The 25646-nt window shown below is 37.8% G+C and overlaps 1 protein-coding gene across 2 annotated transcripts in view; it reads right to left on the bottom strand.

Annotated features, from left to right (window-relative positions):
* Positions 1 to 25646, bottom strand: part of ZNF704 (zinc finger protein 704) — a 1522633-nt gene that overhangs the window by 488604 nt on the left and 1008383 nt on the right. For both annotated transcript variants that reach the window (XM_044065777.1, XM_044065776.1), the window contains exon 3: positions 23316 to 23419. In XM_044065777.1, coding sequence (XP_043921712.1) covers positions 23316 to 23419 — 104 coding nt within the window. The remainder of the gene's footprint in view (positions 1 to 23315; positions 23420 to 25646) is intronic.

The following is a 25646-nucleotide window of genomic DNA, read 5'->3' as shown; positions in this document are numbered from 1 at the left end:
TGTCTACATAGTGTGACTTGCCTGTTCAATTTTTTGAATATGTTTTTTGCTCAGTGAAGTCCCTTGTTATCTTCCAAACAGTTTAATATATTTTAGGTCTGATTTTAGGAGTAATTTAAGTTTCACAGATTGTGGTATATGTCTTCTTATACAGTTTTTTTTCTCAACTCATTTTCACAGAAAACATTTATCTGCATACAATGTGCTGTTATTCACCTTAGCTTGAAGAAGTCCTCTAGTCTGATTTATAGCTTAAATATTCATTATCTACTCTCTGTTAATGTTTTTCCTTCAAGCATGTTTCTACTTTCATTGACTGACCTTCCCGTCATTGTTCCCTCTGCAATATTCCTTTTTTCACTTGTATGTATTCACACATAGTTATTTAATTTTGTCCACAAACAGCTCTTTCCTGGCAGTAATGCACTTTCCCAGCCATTATGGACTCTTTATCTTCATTATGTTTTTCTTGTCTGACCTTGTTCACCTGATTTCCATTACACTCCATCTTTTTACTAATGTTTTAGTCTTTTGTGATTTTTAGTATACAAGTCTACAGCTTAACACATCAATTCTTTTATTGTTCTTTTTAATTTGGTTCTGTTTTGTAGCCCATGTTTATAGTCTGCCTATTCTCATTGTATTCTGCTAGAATATCTATAACATTTATAGCATTCTAACAGAAGACTAATAGCTAACCATCTTATGTATCATTGCTTCTCCTCTTCAAAACAGATGAATTCTTCATGACTTTAAGGCTTTGTTCTTGTAGCTTCAGTCACCTCACACACACATAATCAGACGTGATTCAAATATTAGCTCTGTTTTTCCAGCTAAATTACTTGTTGTTGACCACAATTAGTCTTGCTTTTGTTTGAAGTACTGTATTATTTCACATTGAGCAAGCTGTATTTTGATTTTATTTATTTCAACTATCATACTATTTAAAACTAGGCAAGCTGCATGATTTGTTTGGACATATTTACAATGTTTTAATGTTTAAGTGGTTAATAGCATTTTAATGAGCATTTTGAGGTTGTTTTTTTACTTGTGTCTATGTTTTTGATCCAACTGAAAGGTCGTGATTTTTAACAAGTAGAAGTAATAATCTTTCTATAAACATTTTATATGTACTAAAAAGATACATTGAATGCACATAAATTGAGAAGTACAATTTCCTCTGAAGCTGCAACAAACAGTAAAAAGCTAAGGTAAAAGCTCAATTAAGATAGACAAACATACAGGCAAGTAGACACATAAACATACATACAGTTAGAAATGTTGTTCAGCAAATTTATAGTAATTAATTCAGGTCTTGGATATGGTCTTTTTATTCATTTTCTAATAAACAAGACCTTTTGAAACAAGTATAGTTTTGTCTTGGAGCAACTTGGGAGTTCTCTATGGTTAAGTGTCTTTTATCCCATCATGCATCTTATAAATGGAACTGAGATAATTAAATCCAAGACTGGAGAATAAGTTCATAGTCAACTCTCTGTAGTAAACATTCTGCCTTAACATAATGGGAATTGATTTGAAAGGGTAGCTGAAGACATTTGAATATCAGAACATAAAATAATCAAAAAGACAGTGATCAAGTAATGCGGGTTCTTTTTCCATAACAGTTATGTTCAAATAGACCATTGTCACAGTACCCTAAGCTATATGAGATATCTTGTTAAGGATCTGATCCACCAGTCTGCTTCCAAAACATTAGGGCACCTTGTACAGGCTCTAGCTACTGCCCTGCATAAGGGAAACAAGACAGTGGCTAGAGTGCCAAAACTTGAAAGATTTCTTACCACCTTGTCCAAAAGGAGGCAACTGGTGCCCTGCCAAGTAGGAAACATACCAATAAAACACCACACCCTGGCATAAAATAGAAAAAATAGGAGGCAGGAGAGAAGGAGCAGCTGCTTCAGCCACTATGAATTTGAATATTTACTATTATGGTAAGTCTACTAACATAATTGTACTATTTACACCGTTAGATCACTGCTGCAGTACCTAAACTATATGGGATGAATACCAAAGCTTAGAAAGCAGAAGAGGAGGAAGATGTGTCAAAATCCAGAATCCCAGAAGAATAGTCCTAGCAAAGCCTGTTCTGGACCTAGAGTAGAATTTTAATTTGTAATGCATGGTATAGGTGTACACAAATGACCAGGTTATTGCCTCTTGTATATTTCTAGAGACTTCCTCTTTACAAAATGCCTCAGAGGTAGCCAGTGCACTAGAGTGGACCCTGACTTTGCATGGAAGGTCATATGCTGAAAATACCTAAAGGCAATAGCCTTTGACAATCATTTAGAAATTGACTGTTTTAACACCAATTGTCCCCTTTTCTTACATTTATAACGAATAAACAGTTGGTATGCAATCCTGAAGTCCCCATCCCTAGTAGTAGCATTGTTGCCTCACAGCTGCAGGTTCTCAGGTTTGATTCTTGGCTGGGGTTCCTTCTTTGTGGGGTCCGTATCTTCTTGTTTGTGTGGGTTTGCTTTTGTGTCCTCCCATGTTACAAAGACATGTCTGCATTATTTCTTCCTGGGCCTCTGCTGAAAATTGTTTTTTTGTTCCAAGTCAGACTGTCCTGATTAACAAATGTTAAATAAAATTGACAGGCATTTGAATTTCAGACTTCAGGTTTCTGAATGTTTAATTCCTTGCATATTTGATGGTGCAGTGGTAGTATTGTTGCCTCACAGCTATAGGTTTTCTGGTTTGATTCTTGGTTGGGGTGGCTTCTGTGTGGAGTCTGCATCTCCTCCCTGTGTTTGTGTGGATTTGCTCTGGTGCCCTGCCATTTTACAAAGACGTGTCTGCAGTATTAATCCCTGCGTCTCTGCTGAAAATTGTTTTTGTTCTGTCCGCAGTAAAACTGACAGGCATTTGAATTTCAAACTTCATGTTCTTCAGAATACATAGTAGCACAACCTTTTTTTCTAGCAAGTTTCTAAGTTTATAAGATGAATATTTTAAATTTGTCCCTATTTTTGGGACTGTATTCCCCCATTATTGGCTTCGTCCATGTTTTTGTGCTAAGGTTGACAGCTATGGCAAGAACTGAATTCACTGAATATGTTTGAGGGCTGTATTCCCTCATTACTGGGTTTGTCCAGGTGTTTTGTACTAAGAGGTTGACAGCTATGGTGAGAACTGAATTCACTAAATGATAGCCATTTAAGTTTCAGTCTTCCTCTCTTTTACAAAGCAGCTGATGTGGCGTAGTGGTATGTTACTCTGACTAGTTTTTGCTCAGGGACCTTGGCAGTAAAATGTATGGTGGCAACACAACATTTTATTCTAGCAACTTTCCAAGATTATACAAGCAATGTTTAATGTGTCCCTGGTTTTGGGGCTTTTGACCCCCCCCCCAATACATTTTGGCTTTTTCCAGTTTTCTTGAGCTGTGAAGTTGAGATGCAGTTGAGTATTGAGTAGATTTTACAAGGAGCTGAGAGCTGCAGGGGAATAGAAGTTTAGTGCTTTGCCTAGTTAATACTATAGCACAACAGGTTGTGTACTTGCTTTTGATGCAGAAGGCTGTGGGTTCTACTCCCACAAGGGGTGGATGCTGCCGTACTGAGAATGTTCTCCTTGGTGAAGATACTAACTATGAGTCTGTTATCAGTTTGCCATCCATTTCCTCTTGCAATATTATTACTAGCTTATCATTTTTTAATGTAATATAGGCAATTTATTCCTGAGGGGCAACAGACACTTTATTTTCGATGAAACCATGAAATATAAAGGTGATTGTTAGCAGCAACCGCTTCATTAGTTACAGATTTCTTTAACGTGGAATTATTTAGATGACTTACTTCAGAGATTGTGCATATTTACTGATAATGGACTGTAGAATTGTTCATATTTACTGATAAAGGTGGACTGTAGAATTGTGCATATTTACTGATAATGGTGGACTGTAGAATTGTGCATATTTACTAATAATGGTGGACTGTGGAATTGTGCATATTTACTAATAATGGTGGACTGTAGAATTGTGTATATTTACTAATAATGGTGGACTGTGGAAGTCTGAGTAGACTTTTTTTATGATAAATGTTCTCAACTGGGCAGTTTTGCCATTATGGGTGCATATGATTTGTTTCATTGCTTACTGGACAATGTTCAAAACAAATTTAAAACACCCTCTAACAAGTGTACTGTATTGTACAAGGAATATAATTTTAGTACAATGAGGAAGGTGTATCAAAGAGCACATGTATGTTTCATATGCAAGGGGCCTATGATTTGAAAACAGCCCAAAATTAATCTTTATCTGCCACTGGCAAAATGTATTTTCTTTGAATGTGGGTTTCAATGCTGTTTCAATGAATGTGAGTTTCAAGGGCAGAGAAGTTTTAATGCTAAGTTTTCATTGTGAGACTGCATTGCTTTGTTTAACAGATGACTTAGTGTTTGTGCTGTAAAATACAAAATAAAACTTTCAAATGAAGTCCAACTCATCATAGAAGTAAAGCAGTATGCACATTAGTGTTTATGGTAAATGGAGTGAAATAGCCAAGTAATGGTTCATTGGAATGGCTGCAGAGGCTCCATTCAACCATTATTTTGTCAGGGGGGAAGGGCAGCAAACTCAGACAGGCCCAGCTGAACTATACCTCCCAACTGTCCAGATTTTCAAAGAATGAATAGATTTTTGCTTCTTATTTTTGGTTTGTTCTTCATAAAATTTGTAGTTTTCTGGCAAATCATTTAGGAATTAAGTCGCTAAATAATAAGTTTCAGACTTCATAACCTTCAGAAAAATGCATGTTAAAGTAAGAGCTGTTCTACCAACTGTCTCAATTTATACAAGAGCAATTTTTAGTACTGTTTATATGTGCCCCCAATATATTTGGCCTAGTTCAGATTTACTGCATTAACAGGTTGATAGGTACATGCAAATAAATTGCTTTATAGAATTAGGCATAGCCAACCTCTCAACTGTCCCCAATTTTTGGCTCAAAATGTTGCACTTCCCCCTAATAATCCCTCCGCAAAATAGCAATTTTGGAAGAAAACATGGAGAGTTTACAATTAAGAAATAACTGTAATAATCAAAGTTATAGATTACTTGAAATGCATGTAGATTCTTTTATTTTGTCAGCAGCTCAAGGTAGCAGTACTAATATTAAAGTGTCCCTTCTTTGACAGGTAGCAGCTGTATTGTGTGTCTATTTTATATTTTTGCATCATATTTTTGGTCCATTTTTCATAAAGTTGTGTTTTTTGGCAAGTTAGTGACAAATCACTAAAGACTGAAGTTAGAAAATGACAGACATTTGAGTTTCAGATTTTATACCCTTCAGAAAATTCATACTAATGCAAGACCTATTCTATTATCTTTCTAAGTTTATTAGAGCAATATTTAAAAATTGTCCTTATTTTTGGGTCTTTGTCCCACTTCTATGTATGGCTTTGTCTAGATTTCTTGCTCTTGAGGTTGAGAGGTATGACAAATGTGTCAGGGCCATCACAGTCAGCCAGAGAGATTTCAAATTGTGACATGCTTGTAGTGACTCTGGATGTGTCCAAGCAAGGCAAGGAGTAGTTGTATCTACCTTGGATGGGGAGGACACACTGCATAAGTACTACAGTGGCTTTTCATCTGTCCTTGATTTTGCAGAATGGTCTGGTTTCTGTCATATTTTTGTACTGTTGATTTATGCTTATTACTCAGATTTATGCTTATTACTCAAAGTGCCTGTTGCTCTGTGTTTAAGTAGCAATGCTTTAATGACCATAAGGTAAGCGTGTCTGAGATCGTAAGATGCAAGTAAGCTTTAATAAGCATACTGTTAAAGAATTGCCAACATTGAAAGCCTCTCTGTTGTTGCCATGCAGAGAATACTTGACTAGATAATGTATAAGCCTTGGGTATTAAAGGACAGGATTCCATTATTTTAAAAAGCTCATTACACTTGTTGGAGACTTCCAGTCATCTCTACAGACTTTACCCGTAAACTAAACAGAATGCCAATCATGTGTGGTCCATAACCTGTACAGTAATCCTTTAAGCAATGTATCTTGAGCTTGTTTTTTGTCTGCTTTTCATTTTTTACTTTTATCATGTTTTCCCCACGAAACAAGTTGTCAGGCAGCAGGTCTCTTTTGGATAAGAAACATTTTTACAAGTGGGGGCATCACATAGATTTCTACTTTCAGCATGTTACTTGGTACTTTAATAAAGCTGAATATATTATAATTAGAACTGCAGTGCAAGGAGAAGTGGTTTGAGTTGAGTGCTTCTGGTTTTTCTTATACTTGATTTTGACTGGCATTCCAGTAATGTATTTAAAAAGTAATTTATTTTTTCATGCCTCACAACCTTTTGTTTCCATCTAGATATTAAGTAAGCTGTCATGCAGCCAATGCATTGAAATATTTTTATTCTTCTACACTTATTTTTGTCTTGATTGGACTTTCATAATGATGGTTTGCCACCCAGGGCAGCGTATTTAATTAAAGTTAGTTTTTTGTGGTTTTGTGCATAGCTCCTCCCCTTTCTGGTTGACCACACCCCCTCCCCTTGACTCCACCCATTCAGCTGTCTCCTGCAGCCCCCCTGTGATTTGAAGTCACTAGCCGCCACTGGGTCTAAGACACAGACATGTAAGCCCCCTGCAGATTATTTTATTCATCTCAAAGCAGTGTTTACTAGACATTCAGGAATACCAAATCCAGAAGAACAAGCTAAGCCAGCTATTGACATAGATTAACATATTTGCCTGGTATTTCCTATCTCAACTGTCTACACGTCACTCTCTCTGCAGTTAATACCTATGCTATTAAATGCATCTTTGATGGACTATGTCATGATGTTACTCTGAACTGTACATTACAAATTAGAAAATATTTTTTTATTTTAACGCATTATTCTTTGTATATAATTTAATGCTAACCAAATTTCTCAAAATTATTGCTAATGCATTCTCAAAATACTGTACTTTTGCCTTGTAAATACTCCTGTTGTATATTTCTTTTTCTCTGTTTTTGTACTGTTAAGTAATTTACAACTTGAATTGTTAGTTTTTTTTTCTTATTTTTACCAATTACTTTCCTGGAGCTTTTCCTCCTTGGGTATCTGCTGAAAAAGGGCTCTCTGAGCCCAATTAGACTAACCTGGCTAACAAATATAAAAATAAAATAAAAACTATTGCAGCTGCCTTTGTGCAGGTTTTGCAAGTCCCTGTACAAAATCAAATAAAGCAAGTGCTTATAGAATGGTGAGTAAAAGACTTGGAGTCCTTATTAAGTGCTGCAAATCACTGCACTGAATATCAGGAAAAACAGAAAAAGTATAGTGAGGATAAGCTGCTAACTTTGCAAATAAGGCAGTTAGAAGCCCCAAGGGGATGGAGCAGAGGCAGGGGAAGAGGGAGAGGAATTGCTAGAGGACTTAGTAAGAGTGCTGGTGAAGTGGAACAAGGTGTAGCTGGTTGGCAACAATGAGCAGGAGTGCCCACCCTGCCCTGATGGATTCTGCTTCAATTGTGGTGAAGCAGGAGATTGGAGAGGAGAATGCCCACACAAGCAAATGCTGAGAGTCCAAGATACCTGAACTGAATGGCAGCCAAATTATAATAATGTCGCATTTCCTCCATCACTTCCTCAAATTGGAAAGAGTTAGGAATCACCATACTGACTATGTCAGAGTAATAAACCAGAAATAAATCTTGGACCTCTGCTGCCAGTAGATCAAAAGGGACCCTGTGTTAAGGAAAAAATAAATTCAAAGGGAATTCCTTTCCTGGTGGACACTAGAACTGCTAGGTCTCAATTAAAAATTACCTTAGATTGTCAGATACTAGTATCCAAACATAAAGTAAAGGCAGTTGGAGTAACAAATGCTACTGTTAAGTATCCTATTTCAGAACCTATATCCATTTCTTTAGGACCAATTGAAGAAAGGCATTCTTTCCTTCTGAGTACTACTGCACCAGTGAACTTGCTAGGAAGAGATCTGTTATGCAAACTGGGTTATACTATTTAGGGTCTATATTAGCGTATCGAATGGACTAATTAGCGAAAGCTATTTAGTCGATCCGATACTGTCGAAATGGCAAAATAGCGAAGACACGGAACATCACATTTTTTCCCAGGGAAAAAATTTGGTGGCCCGTCTTCGGGACTTTGCCATTTCCTCCACTATGGTGCGATCTCGGAGTTGGTATATTTAAGTAGTGAGGTGGGGGGGGGGGGTGAAGCCCCCCACTTATCTTTGTGTTTAAGTATTTTTATTTATTTATTTTTTTGCGGAGCAATTTGCTGTTCCGTGTGTTCGATATTTTGTGGTTTAGACATTATTGGTACAATGAAATAGTGTTCGCTATTTTAATCGTACAATAATGTAATATAGACACTACTATTTATTGCACACCAGAAGGGGGTGTATTTGGATGTTCCAACAGAATCAGAGGGGGAATTATTAGCAGTCTTAGCACAAGTTGAGGAACAGCCTGTTAAAGGTATACACACAGATGAGGAACTGTTGCAGCTGGTACCTGCTAACTTATGGGCTAAACATGCTAATGAAGTAGGTATATTAATATCTGCACACCCAGTAAACATAAAACTGGATCCATGTAAACCTCTTCCTAGAGTTCCTCAGTATCCACTGAAACCAGAAGCAGAATAGGGAGTCAAACTTCTAATTCATTCCTTAATACAACAAGGGACAGTACTGCCAGCTAAAAGCCCTTGTAATACTCCTATTCTGCCTGTAAAGAAGCCAGGAAAGGATGCTTATAGGTTTGTGCAAGATTTGAGGGCTGTAAATAATGCAGTATTACCAACTCTTCTTGTGGTTCCAAATCCAGCAACACTACTTAAGTTGCATACCATCTATAGCCAAATACTTTTCTAATACAGATCTGTGTTCAGCATTCTTTTCTATACCTATCCACCCTGAAACTCAGTTTTTGTTTGCCTTTACTTATAAGGGACAGCAGTATACAGTACATGGGCACAGTTACCACAGGGATAGACTACATCTCCTTCATTATTTTCTCAAATTCCAAAAACAAAGATTTGGAAGATGTGACATTTGCAGGTGAGTCTGTGTTAGTGCAATATGTAGATGATTTACTAATATCATCTGATTCTTTTCAGCAGTGTCAGCAGGACACACTACATCTTTTAACTTTTCTTGTAGAAAAAGGACATAAGGTGTCAAGAGAAAAATTACAGCTGTGGTCATCTCAGGTACATTACCTTGCTCATCTGATATCTCAGGGTAGCAGGCAGATGCTACTATGTCATATTGAGGCAATAGCTGAAGTCCCCACGACCAACTACTCAACATCAGCTTAGATCTTTTTTAACTATGACAGGATATTTCTGACAGCGGAGTTCTAACTATGCAGAAATTGCTAAACCTTTGACAAATCACAGGAAACACCAGAGCTCCTTCCTTGGGATAGTGAGGAGGAAAATTAATTTCAGAATTTAATGCAAGCTTTAGCTACTGCCCCAGCTTTAGGGTTATCAGATTATGGAAAGACTTTAATTTTATTTTGTCATGAAAGAAACAGATTTGCTCAGGGGAGTGCTTGCACAGAAACATGGGGACAACTATCATCCATTAGCTTATTACAGTACAGCACTTGATTCTGTTGCAAAGGGATTTCCACCATGTTTAAGGGAGGTGGCCACTGCCACCATTCTAGTCAATTTTGCACAATCACTGGTGCTCGGGCATGATCTTACGGTAGCCATCCCTCATTCTGTAGCATGTCTCTTACTTAAAATGAAAACTCAACCTCTCTCAACTGCACAGCTAACTAAATATGAACTTCATAGCTCTCAACCTCTTAGCACAAAAAATTTGGATACGGCCAAGAAAAATGGGGGGAACAAAGCCCTAAAAACAGGAACAACTTTTAAATATTGCTGTTATAAGCTTAAGAAGTTGCTAGAATAAACAATCTTGCATTACAATACATTTTCTGAAGGATATGAAGTCTGAAACTCAAATGCCTGTCATTATTTAGTTGGTTTAGTCCTCACTGATTTGCCACAGAAATCCAGAAGACTACATATTTTATAAGGAATAGACCAAAAAATACAAGGCAAAAATCTGAGCATTCTGTGAAAATCTGGACAGCTGAGAGTTATGATGAACTTTCTCTTCTTTCTGATCCATCTATTTCTCTCATCGGCTGTTCTATTCTAAATCCTGCATCTTTGTTACCTACTGCTGAGGACGATGAACAGCATGACTGCGTGTGTGTCACTGATTATCTGCTTTCTTCTAGGAATGACTTCAAGGACACTCCTATGCCCAATACTGAACTGGACCTATTTGTGGATGGTTCCTGTGGATGAGATCAAAATGGAAATTTGGTCGCAGGATTACCAATCTGTACCAGTAATTAGATTTTGCTTCAACAAAGACCAGAAAATGTATTTTTTGTCCAGGAAGCTGAGTTAGTGGCTCTACAAAGGGCTTGTGAGTTAGCCAAAGACAAAGTTGCCAGTGTCTACACTGACAATCGCTATGCTTTTGGTGTAGTACATGACTTTGAGCAACTTTGAAAACAGAGGGATTCTTAACTTCAACAGGAGCTTGGATTAAAAATTATTTTTATGCCAGTGCTCTTTAAGATGCTCTTTTGTTACCTAAAGAATTAGCAGTAGTTAAATGTAGTGCCCATTAAAAGGGTATAAGACACTGTTTCAAAGGGAAATAATTTGGTAGAAAAAGCTGCTAAGCAAGTTGTAGAAGAACTATATGCCAAATTACATGTGAAGTTATTGCAAGAATCTAACAGTGATGGTGTGTTTGATTTTAACAGAGTATCAGCTTTCCAAGCTGAAGCATCACAGGGAGAAGTTCAAAGGTGGCTTAAAGACGGATATAGTAAATCCGCCAACAGGTTATGGTAACATCCAGACAGCGAACTGTTGGCACCTGCCTCCATGCTGCCTTACCTGGTAAGGGCATAACATTTACCAGCCCATGCAGGTAAGGTAGCTTTATTTAATCAAATTACCCAAAGTTGGTATGCTCCTCATGTCTCCTTTTTGATAATTCAGCACGTTAACAATTGTGCAGTATGTTTAGAATACAAAGTTAGCAACAATAGCATGTTTACCACCTTGGGGACCTGTTGTTAATGTGCAGCTGCACTTTGTCCAGATGCCAGAGGTTCATAATTTACACCATGTTTTGGTACTAGTCTGCATGTTTTCTGCAAGGATGGAAGCTTGCCCATGTCATAAAGCAGGTTCTGTGACGCTTGTTAAGAAACTTCTTTTTGAATTTATTCGTAGATTTGGTGTACCTTGTAATATCAATAGTGATCAGGGAACACATTTTAATAATTCTCTGACCAGAGAACTATGCAAGAATTTGCTAGCACTAGGTTAAGTCTTTGCTGTCCCAACCATCCATAGTCATCTGTATTAGTAGAGAGGGTCACTAGAACCCTTAAATACAAGATTTAGAAGATTTGTACTGAGACAAACATTAAATGGCCAGAGGCACTTCCCTTAGCACTAATGAGTATGAGGAGTACATGAAATACTACAATGAGATTGAGCCCCTATGAGATATTAATGGGGAGACCCATGGCCCTTGCAGCTACTCCCCCGTATCAAATGACGAATTAACTCTAACGGATGATGTTGTATTGTCTTACTGCACAGAACATATTCATTTCTTACAGCAGTACCACAGAAATGTACAAAAAGCTCTTCCTCAACCTCCTAGCCAGCCTTATCACTAACTGTGACCTGGTGAGTGGGTTTATGTAAAATTTTCCAAAGAAAGAACTGTTTGAGTCCAAACTGGAAAGCTACTGTTCAAGTGCTGCTCACCACTTATACTGCAGTTTTCTGCACAGGATTATCAACTTGGATTCATTAATCTCTTTGTAGAAAAACATGTTGTGTGGGGGCCCGGGTCTGTATCACATAGTCGAAGTTTTGTAAGTTTGAACACCATATGTTAGAACCGATATGTTCGAACTTACAAAACTTCGACCACATTAAAAAAAAAAAAAAAAAAGGAAAATGAAATAAAGGGTTGTAAGCAGGGGGGCCCCCGCTCTTTAAATATACCAACTCCAAGACCGCACTGCAATGCATCAAAGTGAATTTTCCCTTTACTGCACTGTAGCACAGCTTCAGAGTTGATATATTTAAAGATTAGGGGGTGTGGGGTGCAGGGGGGCTTGCAACTGTCAGGTAAGTTATTTCTTTTTTTTTTTTTTTTTTTTTTTTGCATTTGAAGTATGACAACTTCAAACATATGGTCTTGACCATATAACATTCAAAGTTGTCATAATCTTCATTGTTAGCAAAGGAAGATCGATGCACGAAGAATGAACCACCTGCTCCAGTATAGGATTAAAAAAGAAAATCACCTCATATGGCAGTCCATGATGCATCCAGTGACAACAGGTACTTCTATTTTGATTTTGTTGCTATTTCCTCTTAGAAACTAGCCAAGAGAAAATAGTTTCCTGTTGGTTCTTCAAAAGTATGCTGTGGACTTAAATGTGAGAAACTACCGGGTGTGTTCACATATACCTCATCATTCTAAAGCAGGGATTCCCACGATTCCAATCTCTGCATCTCAAGTGATATTTCAAAAAGAACTTAGTGACATTAATCTAACTTGGCATAATGTGAATGACTTTTCAAAGGTTGTCTATCTTCAGCTTGCAACAACAAATCGTGGAGACACATGTTATGCCAGAAATGGGACTGTACCAATGAGAACTAGCAGATGCAATAACACTACACATGAAAGTATGTTAAACTCTTACACTTAAAAAGCTATGACTGGGGGCATGGCATGGGCATGATAGAGGATTGTTACTACATTTCAGGTAATCATGCCTACCCCTGGTTACCCACAAACTGGTCAGGAGGTTGTTTTGTGTGCTATATCACTCATGCTATTCAGCATTTTGAGAACCCTCCAGCAGGCAGACTGAGAAATAAATGGGTAATTCACTCGGCAGGGCAAGTATTTTCAGTCTTTACTCCTGGGTATGGAGTGCAAAGGACAATGCTCGAAATCACCATGCTTGCTCAAATTTTCAAGAGGTAGCAAATCATTCATATCACATCAGGATGGCAAATTGAGAACTGACTGAAATTCAAACTTGGTATTATAAAACCGACTGGCACTTAACATAATGCTAGATGCTGGGGGGGGGGGGGTCATGTACCCTCTTAGGAAGTCAGTGTTGTTCCTATATTAGTGACTGTCATGATGAATAAGAAAAGTTGGCCAATTTCATGGAGCAGAGGGCCAAGGACCTGAACAGCATAACTAAACAATGGACACTTTTTGGATGGTTGAACAGTACATTTGGTAACCTAAGAAACAGTATATTACAAAGTATCATTACAATAATCGGTATTATTGTTTAATTATTTTAATATTTTTTCTTCTAAAGGTTGTGATAACAAAACGCCTAATCTCACCTGCACGCGCAATGCCACTTATAAAATTATCTAATGATGAACAAATTATGGCAGTTGATGAATACTACGACACTGAGGCACACTTTATCAAATTAAGAAAAATTTAAATATAATTGTGTGTGTTATGTGACACTCATAGTGTCATATGGGGGACTGTTACGGAAAAATATTATGTGTCATGATTATTCTTCACTAAACACCTATTAGCTTGTAGTTTTTTCAGAAATGAATCAAATAAAATGTTTATAATCTGTTTATATGAAAGGAAAGCTGAAAAACAGATGCAAAATTATGCAAGAGACATTTTCATATTAGTAGTAGCTTTATATTTTCAAGTTTCTTAAATTGCATTTTCTCTATTAAGCTGTAGTGTACTGACAGGTAATTGAAAGCAAAATAAGGCTGAAGGAGCTAAGGGATGTTCTGTTATGTTATGTTGTTATGTTATGTTATGTTATAGCTATGTTATGTTATGCTATGCTTGAGGAGTCTAGTGCCAGAAAGTTAATGAAAATGTGCCAGGTATCTGTCCTCTCCACGGTCGAGTGGCGTTCAAAAGACATGCGTGAATGGGCATGCCTTCATTGAAGGTTGGGTGTCAAGCTGGCACCTCGGCACAGTAAAAATCTACTGCCAATCATTAGCGGACTGGAGCTTTCAAGGCAGCCATGTCAGAGTGAGACAGATATCCATAGTTATTAGTTATTAACAGAGGATCAAGCCACTTCTGGCAGTATAAATTAGCTTCAATCAGTTGAGGAGATTTTCATGACCTTTTGAGATCTTGGGAAGATACAGATAGCTATGAGTGAAAAGAGAAGGCAGTACTTAGGGCCTTGAGGAGCACATAACTTGTATTTAGGAAGCGGTTGTACTGAGACAGGAACTGAAGCTGTGCTTGAGAAGCTGTTGTCTGAGAGGGAGGGAAACAACCTGCATAGCTATCTATACATATATATATATATATATATATATATACGTGTGTGTGTGTGTGTGTATATATCTATATCTGTATATATATATATATATATATATATATATATATATATATATATATATATATATATAAAAGAGTGTCCATGGAAAGACTGAGACTTCTTATTACTGAGCTGCTTTGGGAACCAGTATCAGAGTTTGCTGAAACTGTTGAACTGGACTCTGAAAATTTGATATGAACTAACTGGATTACGTTGAACTTGCTTCTGTAAGAGGGTAAGCACAGGATACGTGTGACTATTTTTTCTTTTGTTTCCCCAAGCTGTATAGAATGTATTACTTTCATTTCCTTTTAAATAAATGTTTGTTTAACAACTGCAAAGCTGTCTCCATTGAACATGTCTGAGTCTACAAGTCTAGCCAAAATGGCAGAGTGCAGTTGATAAAGTCCAAAATTAAACAGACTTTTACCTTTTTCACTCAGTTAAGAATGAAGCTTCAGGATGTGAAAAGTACTTGTTTATTAATAAACAGTGCTGGAAGACTGCCTACTAAAAGTTTCAAAACAATCTCAAAGAATAAGGGAAAAAACTTCATCTGTATACTTTTTCTTATCAATTTCATGCATGCAGAACTCTGATGTAACATTACCTTTAACAAATCACTGTATTTGGAACTCTTCTCATCCCTCATGCTTCTCACTTAAAGGTTCATATGAACATTTCACAAATGTACCTTTCAAAACATGTTCCACCTGTATTCAAAATTTGTACTCTTCAACTTTGTAATAGTCAGTCCCAGTTTACATTGTCTTGCATACAGCCTTGCAAAGACTCATCCCCTGGCCTGAGAAGGCCAGAGTGTACTGTTGATTAATTTGGTTTCCACAGATGTTCTTCTTTCGGCTTTTCCCAGTTAGGGATCGCCACAGCGGAACTCTGGTCCGCTAATGATTGGCAGTAGATATTTACGTACCGATTTGCCAGCCCTGACATACAACCTTCAACGAAGGTACGCCCACTCACGCATGTCTCCACACAGATGACACTTTAGCTGAGAATCGAACAGGACAACGTCTTACTGTGTATTTGGCAAGCATGAATAATAAAATTATTATTTAATAAAATATGGAATCTGGACTACTCTATAAGGTTGATAAAGTTTTGGTTGTTTCAGAAAGAGTAAGGTGAATTTGAAGGATATTTTTACTAATTTGTTCATTTCCTTATTTATTTCTTTGTTTGGATACTTCTTTATGTGTGTTATGAATTTCTGCAAATAAAGAATCCCCTGGTCAGGTCAAACATGGGGCACTCAATTGTAGTGAATTTCAGAATAAACACTGAACAGTAGTTCCCCACAAACAAGGACATTTATTCTCTAAAACTAAAACCCATCCGGCTCCCTGCAAGGCATTGTAAGTGAAAGTATGTGTAGTGCTGTACCTATTTTTGCCAGTTTGAAGGTAGTACATACTTTCTTGTAGGTCGCTGTACGCTTCCCTGCCTGGTCAGCCAGCAGCCAAAGCTCTCCCTCTTCTTGCCCACTGAATTACCCTACTCTCTCTATTTTACATATTTTTGCTTCTTCCTGTCCTTTAAAATAACCTTACTCCCCCTCTATATTTCTTTACCCCCACTCTTGTTGTACGTAAGCTCCCTCCTTTCACCTAACAGGATTTTCCCCTACAGGGCTCTCTGTTGTATTAAACTGACTGCCCACTAGGTGGCGCTCTTCCACCATTCCGCTGTCTCTAGCTTCTTTCCTACTCCTCTCCTTATCTCTCCATTTACTTCTTAGAAAACTCTTTTACTGATCTCAGTTTCACTATTCTCCTTGGAATACCCATTCCACTTCTCCACTCTACACTTACCCATCCCTATCCCTCATAGCCTCTGACCTTCTTCTACTGTTATTTCTCTTTCATTTCCAACCACAACTCTAACTTGCTGTCAGTCTTTTTACTTAGCATAACTGTGCAAACTTACCTTCTGGCTCTCACACTCTACTGATTGTTTTCCTCCAATTTTTTCCTTCCTTTGGCTCTTCTCGCTCCGTTCGCCCTACGGGCTCACTCTGCTCCCCTACCCTGCCCCCAATCCCCACCCGCACCCAATACCTCTACATTTATTCCTAACTAACCCCTCCCACCCAAACCAATTAACTAATTACTATCCTCTCCTTACCACCCCTCCCTTTCCTACTCCTCCCAACCCCACTTGACCCACCCTGTCCTCCTTACTCAGTCTCTCTCTCTCTCTCCCTGTAAAGACTTACATCCCCTTCTACTTCCTCTACCTCTTCTCAATTAACCTGTAAACTTCCTCAAACATCTCTCCCTTCATTTTCCTCACATTCTCCAAGTATGTCCTCCCATACCATTTATACTATCCTTGCCCCATGCTCCCTTCTTGTGCTACTAATTCCTGTTTATTTTGCTACTTCTTACTCTTCCAAAACACCCCTATGCCTACCTCCTACTCGAACCACCCCATGCACTCTCCAAAAAACATTTCTAGCAACCCACTTCCGTACAATAACATCCTCTCTTATTTCTCCTAACCTACTGCACCTATTCCACCCCAAACTCTTCTCCACCACAACAAATACCTTCATTCTTAAATCACTACTAGCCCCAAACAGCTTCCTTCTAAATAAACCCAAAAAGCTAAAAGTTATTCCCAATAATGACCTGGCCTTATCTGGAGAAATCCATCCTAACCCTGGCCCTTGCCTCACAACAAACTCCTCCCGACCCCCACTTCATCCATTACACACATCCATTCTCCCCCCTCCCTCTTCTTCTTCTACTTCCTCTCCTAACACTGTTAAGTTCTTTACCACAAATGTCCAAAGCCTTAATAACAAAATACACCAAATACAAGTTTGGATTTCCCACAACCAACCTGACATCCTAGCCATCTCAGAAACCTGACTAAAACCCCATATTGCTGACTCCGAAATCCTGCCACCTGGATTCCAAATCCATAGAAGTGACCGTTTAAACAGAAAAGGTGGAGGCTCTGCTCTAATCTACTCCAACCTTCTCTCACTAATCCCTCTACAAACTCCAATTCCAAAATTCAAAAATACTGAACTAACCGCTTGTCTCCTACAATTAAATAAACATAAAAATATCTGCATTATCTCCCTATATATTTCCCCAGGTGACAACATCTCTACCCTTGAAAATATTCTTCACTAGGCCTCAACTAAAATAAAATTCAAAACCTACATTCTAGGCGATGTTAATATTGGTTGGAATAAAATCAACTCACCTTCCCACAACTTATTCATCAACCGCTACAATTTCTCTCAAGTAATTCATACAACTACTCACCCTAACAAACACCACCCCCCAGGATCCATAATCTACTGGGTCCTAGTCTCCCATCCTAACAAAATAACTCTCTCTGGTACTATCCCAGAGACTTTCAGTGACCATCTCCCTGCTTTCATACATCGCTCAACCAACAATACTAAACACCAACACCACTATATCCACACTCGCAATTTCAGCAACTTCAACCCCTCAAATTTCTCAAACACTTTTAAATACATAAACTGGCAAATCCTATATACTCTTCCCCTTGACAATGCAGTAGAATATTTTAACTCTATCTTCCTGAAAACCCTCAACTCCCAAGCCCCACCAAGAAACAAACGAATCAAGACTAATTCTGCTCTTTGGCTATCCAAAGAAACTAAACAAATCATGCACTGCAGGGACAAATCATGGAAGCTCTACCAAAAAAATAAGATGCCTTCTACCTTGCTTCAATACACCCAACTCCGCAACCAAGTAAAGAAACTAATCACCTCAGAAAAAAAACTACTACAATAAACTTCAATCCAACAATAACAAGAACCCAAAACAATTTTGGAAATCTATTAATTCCCTACTCCACCCAGGATCCAGGAATAATCCCTGCCCTGACCCTAGCTTAACTGACTCAGAACTAAGCTCTCACTTCAACACATTTTTTACAGAATCCATAGCTAATCTAACCAAATCTTTTCCCGACAATAATCCATCCAACTTTCTTTCCTCTACTCCCAGCATCCCTAATAACTGTACGCTTAATTTCCAACTCAAACGTGTACCAACTACTTTCATAAAAAGACTCCTATCAAAACTAAAGCCTTGCTCAAATGCCCCGGACAACTTACCCTCCTCCTTCCTTAAATCTGCTGCTGATGGTATTGCTCTCCCTATAAGCATCCTAATTAACAGATCTTTAAAAGAGTCTTATATACCCAAACTCTGGTGATCTGCCTTCATTCTACCTCTTCACAAAGGAGGCAAAAACTACAATATCTCTAATTTCCGCCCAATTGCCCTACTCTCACCATTATCAAAAATACTTGAAAAATGTGTCCACCACCAACTTATGCCTTTTTTAACTCAGAATTTCCTCATAACTCCTACCCAGCATGGCTTCCACCCTGGCCACAGCACCACTACCGCCTTACTATCCTTCTTAGACACAGTAAATTGAGCACGTGATTCTGGATTACTAGTATCCACAGTACTGCTAGAAATTTCCAAAGCCTTTGATACCATCTCCCACAAACACCTTCTCTTTCATCTCTCCAACCTTCATCTCTCCCTTGATACCCTTTCCTGGTTCTCCAGCTACCTATCTGACAGATCTCAAGCTGTCAGATGGAAGAACTCTACCGCCTCCTTCTTGCCAACACCCACCTCTGTTCCCCAGGGGTCCATCCTCGGACCCATGCTTTTCAACATTTTCATTAACAACCTTCACTCAATCATCCCAATACGACAGTTATCCAATATGCAGACAACTCTACCTTAGTCTGTGCCGCCTCCAACCTACCTGAACTCCTGACTAAAACTCAAACAGCTTTTTCCACTACCGAAAACTGGACGCACCAAAACCATCTCTCTCTCAACTCTAATAAATCCAAAATACTTCTCTTTCCTCCCTCCAGAAATTTCTCCTTTGACAAGAATGCTTTCAAAGTCCTTAGCCAAAGCAACTCTGCCATTGAAGTGGTCCCTTCTGCAAAACTCCTTGGCATTACCATAGACGAACACCTTAAATTTGATATCCACATCCAACAAAACATAAAGAAAACCCATCAAAAACTAGGCATGCTCTATAGAAATAACCGCTTTCTCTCCAACTCCGCAAGGCAAACTATTGCTAATACCTACCTCCTACCCTCTCTATTATATGGAGCCCCTCTACTAACTAACCTATCTTCTTCCAACACATCCAAACTCGAAACTTGCTATAATAAAATCTCCAAATTCGCAACTAAATCCAAAACCTCTACTCACCACTGCCTAACCCTACAATCTCTGAACTGGCTGGAACTCTCAAACCTCCTAGATTATTTCCTTCTAACTACCGCGCACAAATTAATATTCTATCCAGATAAATGCCCAGCCTTAACAAACATCCTTCCCCTTACATCCCAACCAGATCTCTGAGATCTGAACACCAAAATTTAATCTCTGTCCACAAACCCAAATGCCCTGCAGGCCAACTCCTTCTCTCTTTCACTGTAGGCAAAAAATGGAACTCTCTCCCTCCTTCACTCAGGACTACACCTAACTCTGAATCCTTCAAAACCCTACTTTTCTCTTACCTATCCACTAAACGTAAATGCTCCTGCTTTCACCCTACATAACAATCTTAAGAATTTCCCCTTTGAGCTCTCCATACTCCTGATTTTCTCTGCACTATTACCCCTTTTTCTATTCTCTAATTAAACCTAAGCTAACATACTGAGACTAAGCATCTTCTCTCTCTTGACTCCAAGTATTGTATATATTGTAAATATCAAGTAATTCACTGATGCTTATTGTCCAGTCAGTCTAAACTTACTGCCCTGAATGTAAATACCTACAAACTGTGCTACCTATGTCAAAATTGTATTTCAATGTCAATTTATCCACCTGTACCTGATTGCATATATGTATTTACCATTGCATTATGTAACCTGTGTATCCATATATGTATTATGTAACCTTTGTAACCATATTGCTTATTGGAGCTTTTCTCCCCGGGCCTCCACTGAAAATGGGCACACCACTGGCCCAGTGGACTTCCCCGGTAATCAAACTGAAATAAATAAATAAATAAAATAAATAGTTAACCAGAATCAAGAAAACTATCATTTGTTTTTTAGCACTGAGCAGGGGTCAGTTTTGCTAGCTTCCCTCTTCTCAGCCTGTGGTTTTACTAAACCTTGGCCAGTGACATAATCCAAATGGTGTAATTCTTCTATGCCTAATTTGCACTCAGACAGATTGCTAGTTGCTAGCACTGCCACCTACCCATTTTTTTCCGGACAATCCTGAAAACAAACTGATTATCCAGTAGTCCGGAAAACACTGTACAAACTCTGGTATTCTGTTTCAAAAAAAAAAAACAAGCTATCAGAGTTTGTTGCATTGTCAGATTTACTATGCTTTTTTTACAAAAAGCATAGTAAATCTGCAGAAAAAAGGCATCATGATCGGAAAAGAGGGCATTCCCCCTTGTGTAATGCAACAATGACATAACAAAATGGCTGGGAAGTGGGCAGGACATTGGGGGTTATGGGAGTTGCAACGGGTGTGGCCTAAGTCTGGTTTCAGCCATAACAAAAGGTGTCAACCCTAGTAGTTACTCCAGCTTGGTACAGGGAATTCAAGACATTTTGAATTTTCAGGAGATGGCTTTCTCGGTCTTCAGCGAAAATTCAGAAAGTGTTGCCTTTTCTTTAATTTTTTAGGACTAGGAGAATTCTCCAATAACCTTTGCTTAAAATTAAAGTGAACAGAAACTTAGCATTGTCCAATTTTTCTGCCAGCTCATCCACTTGGAGTACAGGCACAGCATTCCCTATGTATTTACAGATGCAGGTTAATGATCATCTCACTGACCTTACAAGCTCTCTGAATGCATCATGGTAGTATATCACCACAACCTGTGTACTCATAAAATTCACTGATGAAACAGCAAACAAACCAAACTGGACACACGTGGACGGAGCAGTAGACGCTGACAAAATCTGGAAACCTATCTTTTGATCTATGTCCACATTCACCTCTGCATCCCTAAATATTTATTTTGATGCCTATTTCTACCTCCATATTTTCCAACAGTCTACATCAAAATGCACTGTGTATAAAAATGCAAACAAGTACTCTACGTAACCTTCAAATTTATTTGGTTAGACTGAAATTCCTAGAGAAGGACAATGACAGTTTTAGTCAAGTTAGTTTATTTATAGGTCTGCAATAAAAAGAATGTATTTTGAAAGAAAAGTGTATTGATCTATGTCTGAACAAGAAAAATTGCTGAAGAATATGATTAAAATGCATGACGCCATTTCACCAATATATGTATGTATGACTATATATATTTATAAGTATAATTAATATATATATATATATATATATATATATATATATATATATATATATATATATATATATGGGTCTACCTTGGTTTACCGAATTTACACTTACCCGTATCCGTATTCACTGAGATGACTTCACTGAACCCTGTAAACAGTGAAACCGTGAATCACTGGAATTTTTCACTAGGAAATGCACCACTTGGCCACCAGGGTGAACTTTGCCCTTTTCCCCAGTGTAGCGCAGTCTTGGAGTTGGTACAGTTAGTTGGGGAGGTGTGGGGGGATGTGGGGGTGGGTTTAATTTGTGTCCAATTTATTGTTTTACCCTGGTGGCCATATGGTTCATTTTTGGGTGAAAAATTCTGGAAGTCATCTCGGCGAGTACGGATTTGGGTAAGTGTAACTTCGATAAAACAACATAAACCCATATATATGTGTGTGTGTGTGTGTGTGTGTGTGTGTGTGTGTGTGTGTGTGTGTGTGTGTGTGTGTGTATGTGTCTATCTATCTCTATAGACAGATGTACACAAACCCATACACATATATACACACCTCCACATACACCCATCTCAAAAATATATATTTTATGTATTTAGATACACACACACACACACACACACACACACACACACACACACACACATATATATATATATATATATATACACACACACACACACACACACACACACACACACACACACACACACACATGTATATACACAAATTAATCTATTTAGATATGCTGATATGCAGAAATAATGATGATCAATACATCAACAAGTTGTCATTTACCTTACTCAAACACTAAAATTATAGGTTCATAGCTAAGTACTAGGCTAGCTGCCCTTTGGGGCCATTTTAAAAGCTAGCCAGTTAGTTTCCTTTTCTGTGCACAACATAACCTATCCCATTTGGTTACAGATTGGCCTTACTGACCCCATGGTCAATAATTATATATTACTCTTACTAAGAATAACTGGGATCATACCATAGATAATTTGAGGAGACCTATTATCAACTCTACACCTATTAAAAAAAGAAGTAATCACTCTCCTTTTCAGACTGGTAAATTAGAAAACAAATAACAGAAATTCCAGACACATTTTGTCTTAAAAGTGACATTGTTAGGGAAATGTTTTCTTTTGTAAGTTAACATGAAGGACTGTAGTTATGTGCGGGGACTAGGTTAGAGCTAACACACTTGAATAAATATGGGCAGGGGGGCCTGCCCGTAACCTATCAAGGTTTTTATGAAAGCACCTGCATTATCAGCCTCTTTTCCACTGACAGTATATTTGAAGTAAACAAAAGAAAGTTGGCCTACATATTTTCAAAGCAGATTACTAATTTTGCAATTACGAAATTCAAAGTAACTCATCAGGAACAGAATTTGGAGCATTCTTCATGGCTAGGCTTAAAAAGGCCCTTGTAGCCGTTAGCTTAGTAAATACCTACGAACCTATAACTGCAGAAAACATGTTGTCAAATGAAAAGCAACATGTCAATGAGAAAAAATAAAAATAAATAAAACAGAACTGTTTACGTACCACTGGTGCGCACAGGAGGACTGCGAACTAATGGGCTGGTTGACAAGCTGGTGAGAACCATAGCTGCAGTTACTTTATCCATATCCAGTTCTTCAGAAGACTTCCTATAAAAGAAAGGAAAAAGCAAACATTAGGAACAGACACATCACTTAAGTAGCCACTGTTTTCTAAATGTGATGCACTCTTCAATATTAGAAAAAATAAAGACACTGGATTGCATTTAAGGCATACAGATTAACTATGGACAACAAAGAGTTAATTTAGTGACACAATGTAAATTGGTTAAGTACTTGATAGTATTTTTTCATAATGACTGACAGCTAGTTTCCCACGGGCCCAGCAATTTAACTGTTTTGAAAAGCCTGAGTTTAGTATTTAGTATGAAATCATACAGCACCAAATATGTTTTAATGTAGAACTTTGCCACTTCAGTTGAATCTACAAAGATAGATTTCCCAGCAAAATGCTATTTATCATCTCACAGCAGCATTGTGCAAATGTCATTATAAATCCTGTCATTCAAAAGAGGTAGGAACTCTTTATAATGCATACAAGGGCAGCGCGTTCACACAAACACACACACACACACACACACACACACACACACACACACACACATACACCATGTAACAGGGAAAGTATTCCATGCACAAAACAGCATAAAGACAAACTCCACAACATAGTGTCAACTGCTGACTATTCAAATGAATTCTGAATTATTTATCACTGTTAACACACCTTGGGTGCAGTAAATTACATGTTTTTTTTTTAAGAAACCAAATTTGGTTTTAAACTTCCTTATCGAGTTTCCTATCCACAACATGTCATCACTACCCAGCATATTAAAACCTATATTGCTACATTCTCCGCAGTCCATTTCCTGGCAGAGTCGACTGAAGGTTATTGTAGGTTTAAGACACACAGCTACTCTCTGTAATCTGTAATGCATACTTTGCTACATATACAATACCTGCTATTAACACTACAGTATCTGAGAACCTCCAAGCAAAGCAAATACTCAACAGATGCTTGATTCAGTAGTCCCAGAGGTCTAATTTAACGGAAACTACAGAACAGAAACTGATCTGTCACAGATGCAGAAAAAGATATAACTCCATCTGTTTCTTTACATATTCTGTGTCTGTCTTCAAGAGTGAGATGGACCCATAAAGAATTATACACTTACTTTTCAACCTCTTAGATCAAGAAATGTGGACAAAGCCAAAACTAATGGGGGACAAAGGCCTAAAATAGGGACAACTTTTAAATATTGTTCTTAAAAACTTAGAACGTTGATACAATAACAGGATTTGTATTATCATGCATTTTTCAGAAGGATATGAAGTCTGAAACTCAAATGTCTATCATTATTTAGTGACTTCAATCCTCAATGATTTGCCAAAAAAAACACACACTTTATGAGGAACAGACCAAAAAGATTGCCTAAAAATCTGGACATCCTGCGAATATCTGGACAGTTGAGAAGCATGATACACAATATAACATCATATTGTGGTATAAACAATTAAATGTCCACATATATATATATATATATATATATATATATATATATATATATATATATATATATATATATGTATAAAATTAAGTGGCTCTCCTAATTAGCCACTGCCTGTACTGAATTAAGGTTGAGGCTTACAGGAAAAAAAGGAACATCCAAGAAAGCATGACCTGTGGGTTCTGATATGATTTAGCACACACCAGTTTTAATTTAGTCTATACAGGAAGATAAAATATTTAAATGCTTGTCTTCTAATGCAATACTGTATGTACATACATGTGTGTGTGTGTGTGTGTGTGTGTGTGTGTGTGTGTGTGTGTGTGTGTGTGTGTGTGTGTGTGTGTAAGTGCAAATATGTACATCAAATCCAAATAATACTGTCTGTGATAATGTTAACTGTAAACTGGGAAAAATCCTTTAACACTCCCTCCCAAGACAGTTCAGTACTTCCTCACTTTCTATACAGGTTTACAATGATTCAAAACGGGGACCTGACAACACATTTTACAAATGGTAAGAAAATAAGCATCAGAGAATGACAGCAAAAAATAAATCCACAGAGAAAAAAATCCAGGCCGATACATTTAAAAACTTAAACATCATAGTGCTCAGATCTGAAATTCTGTAAAGTCAAATACTGCATTTCAAAAAATGGGGTCCAGATGGAGCCCTTGTGAATAAATTAAAACAGTTCAGCAAACCACTAAAGTACTAGTTGGTAGCTTATGGCAGTACTACTACTATTCTGAGTACGTAGCCCTACTTAACAACCAGATGGCTATATCAGAATCATACAGGAAGCAAGGCTC

This window comes from Protopterus annectens, chromosome 3.part0 (genome assembly GCF_019279795.1).
Source record: "Protopterus annectens isolate FY-2018-M chromosome 3.part0, PAN1.0, whole genome shotgun sequence".
Taxonomy (NCBI): domain Eukaryota; kingdom Metazoa; phylum Chordata; order Ceratodontiformes; family Protopteridae; genus Protopterus; species Protopterus annectens.
This window is presented reverse-complemented; position numbering and strand designations above follow the sequence as displayed.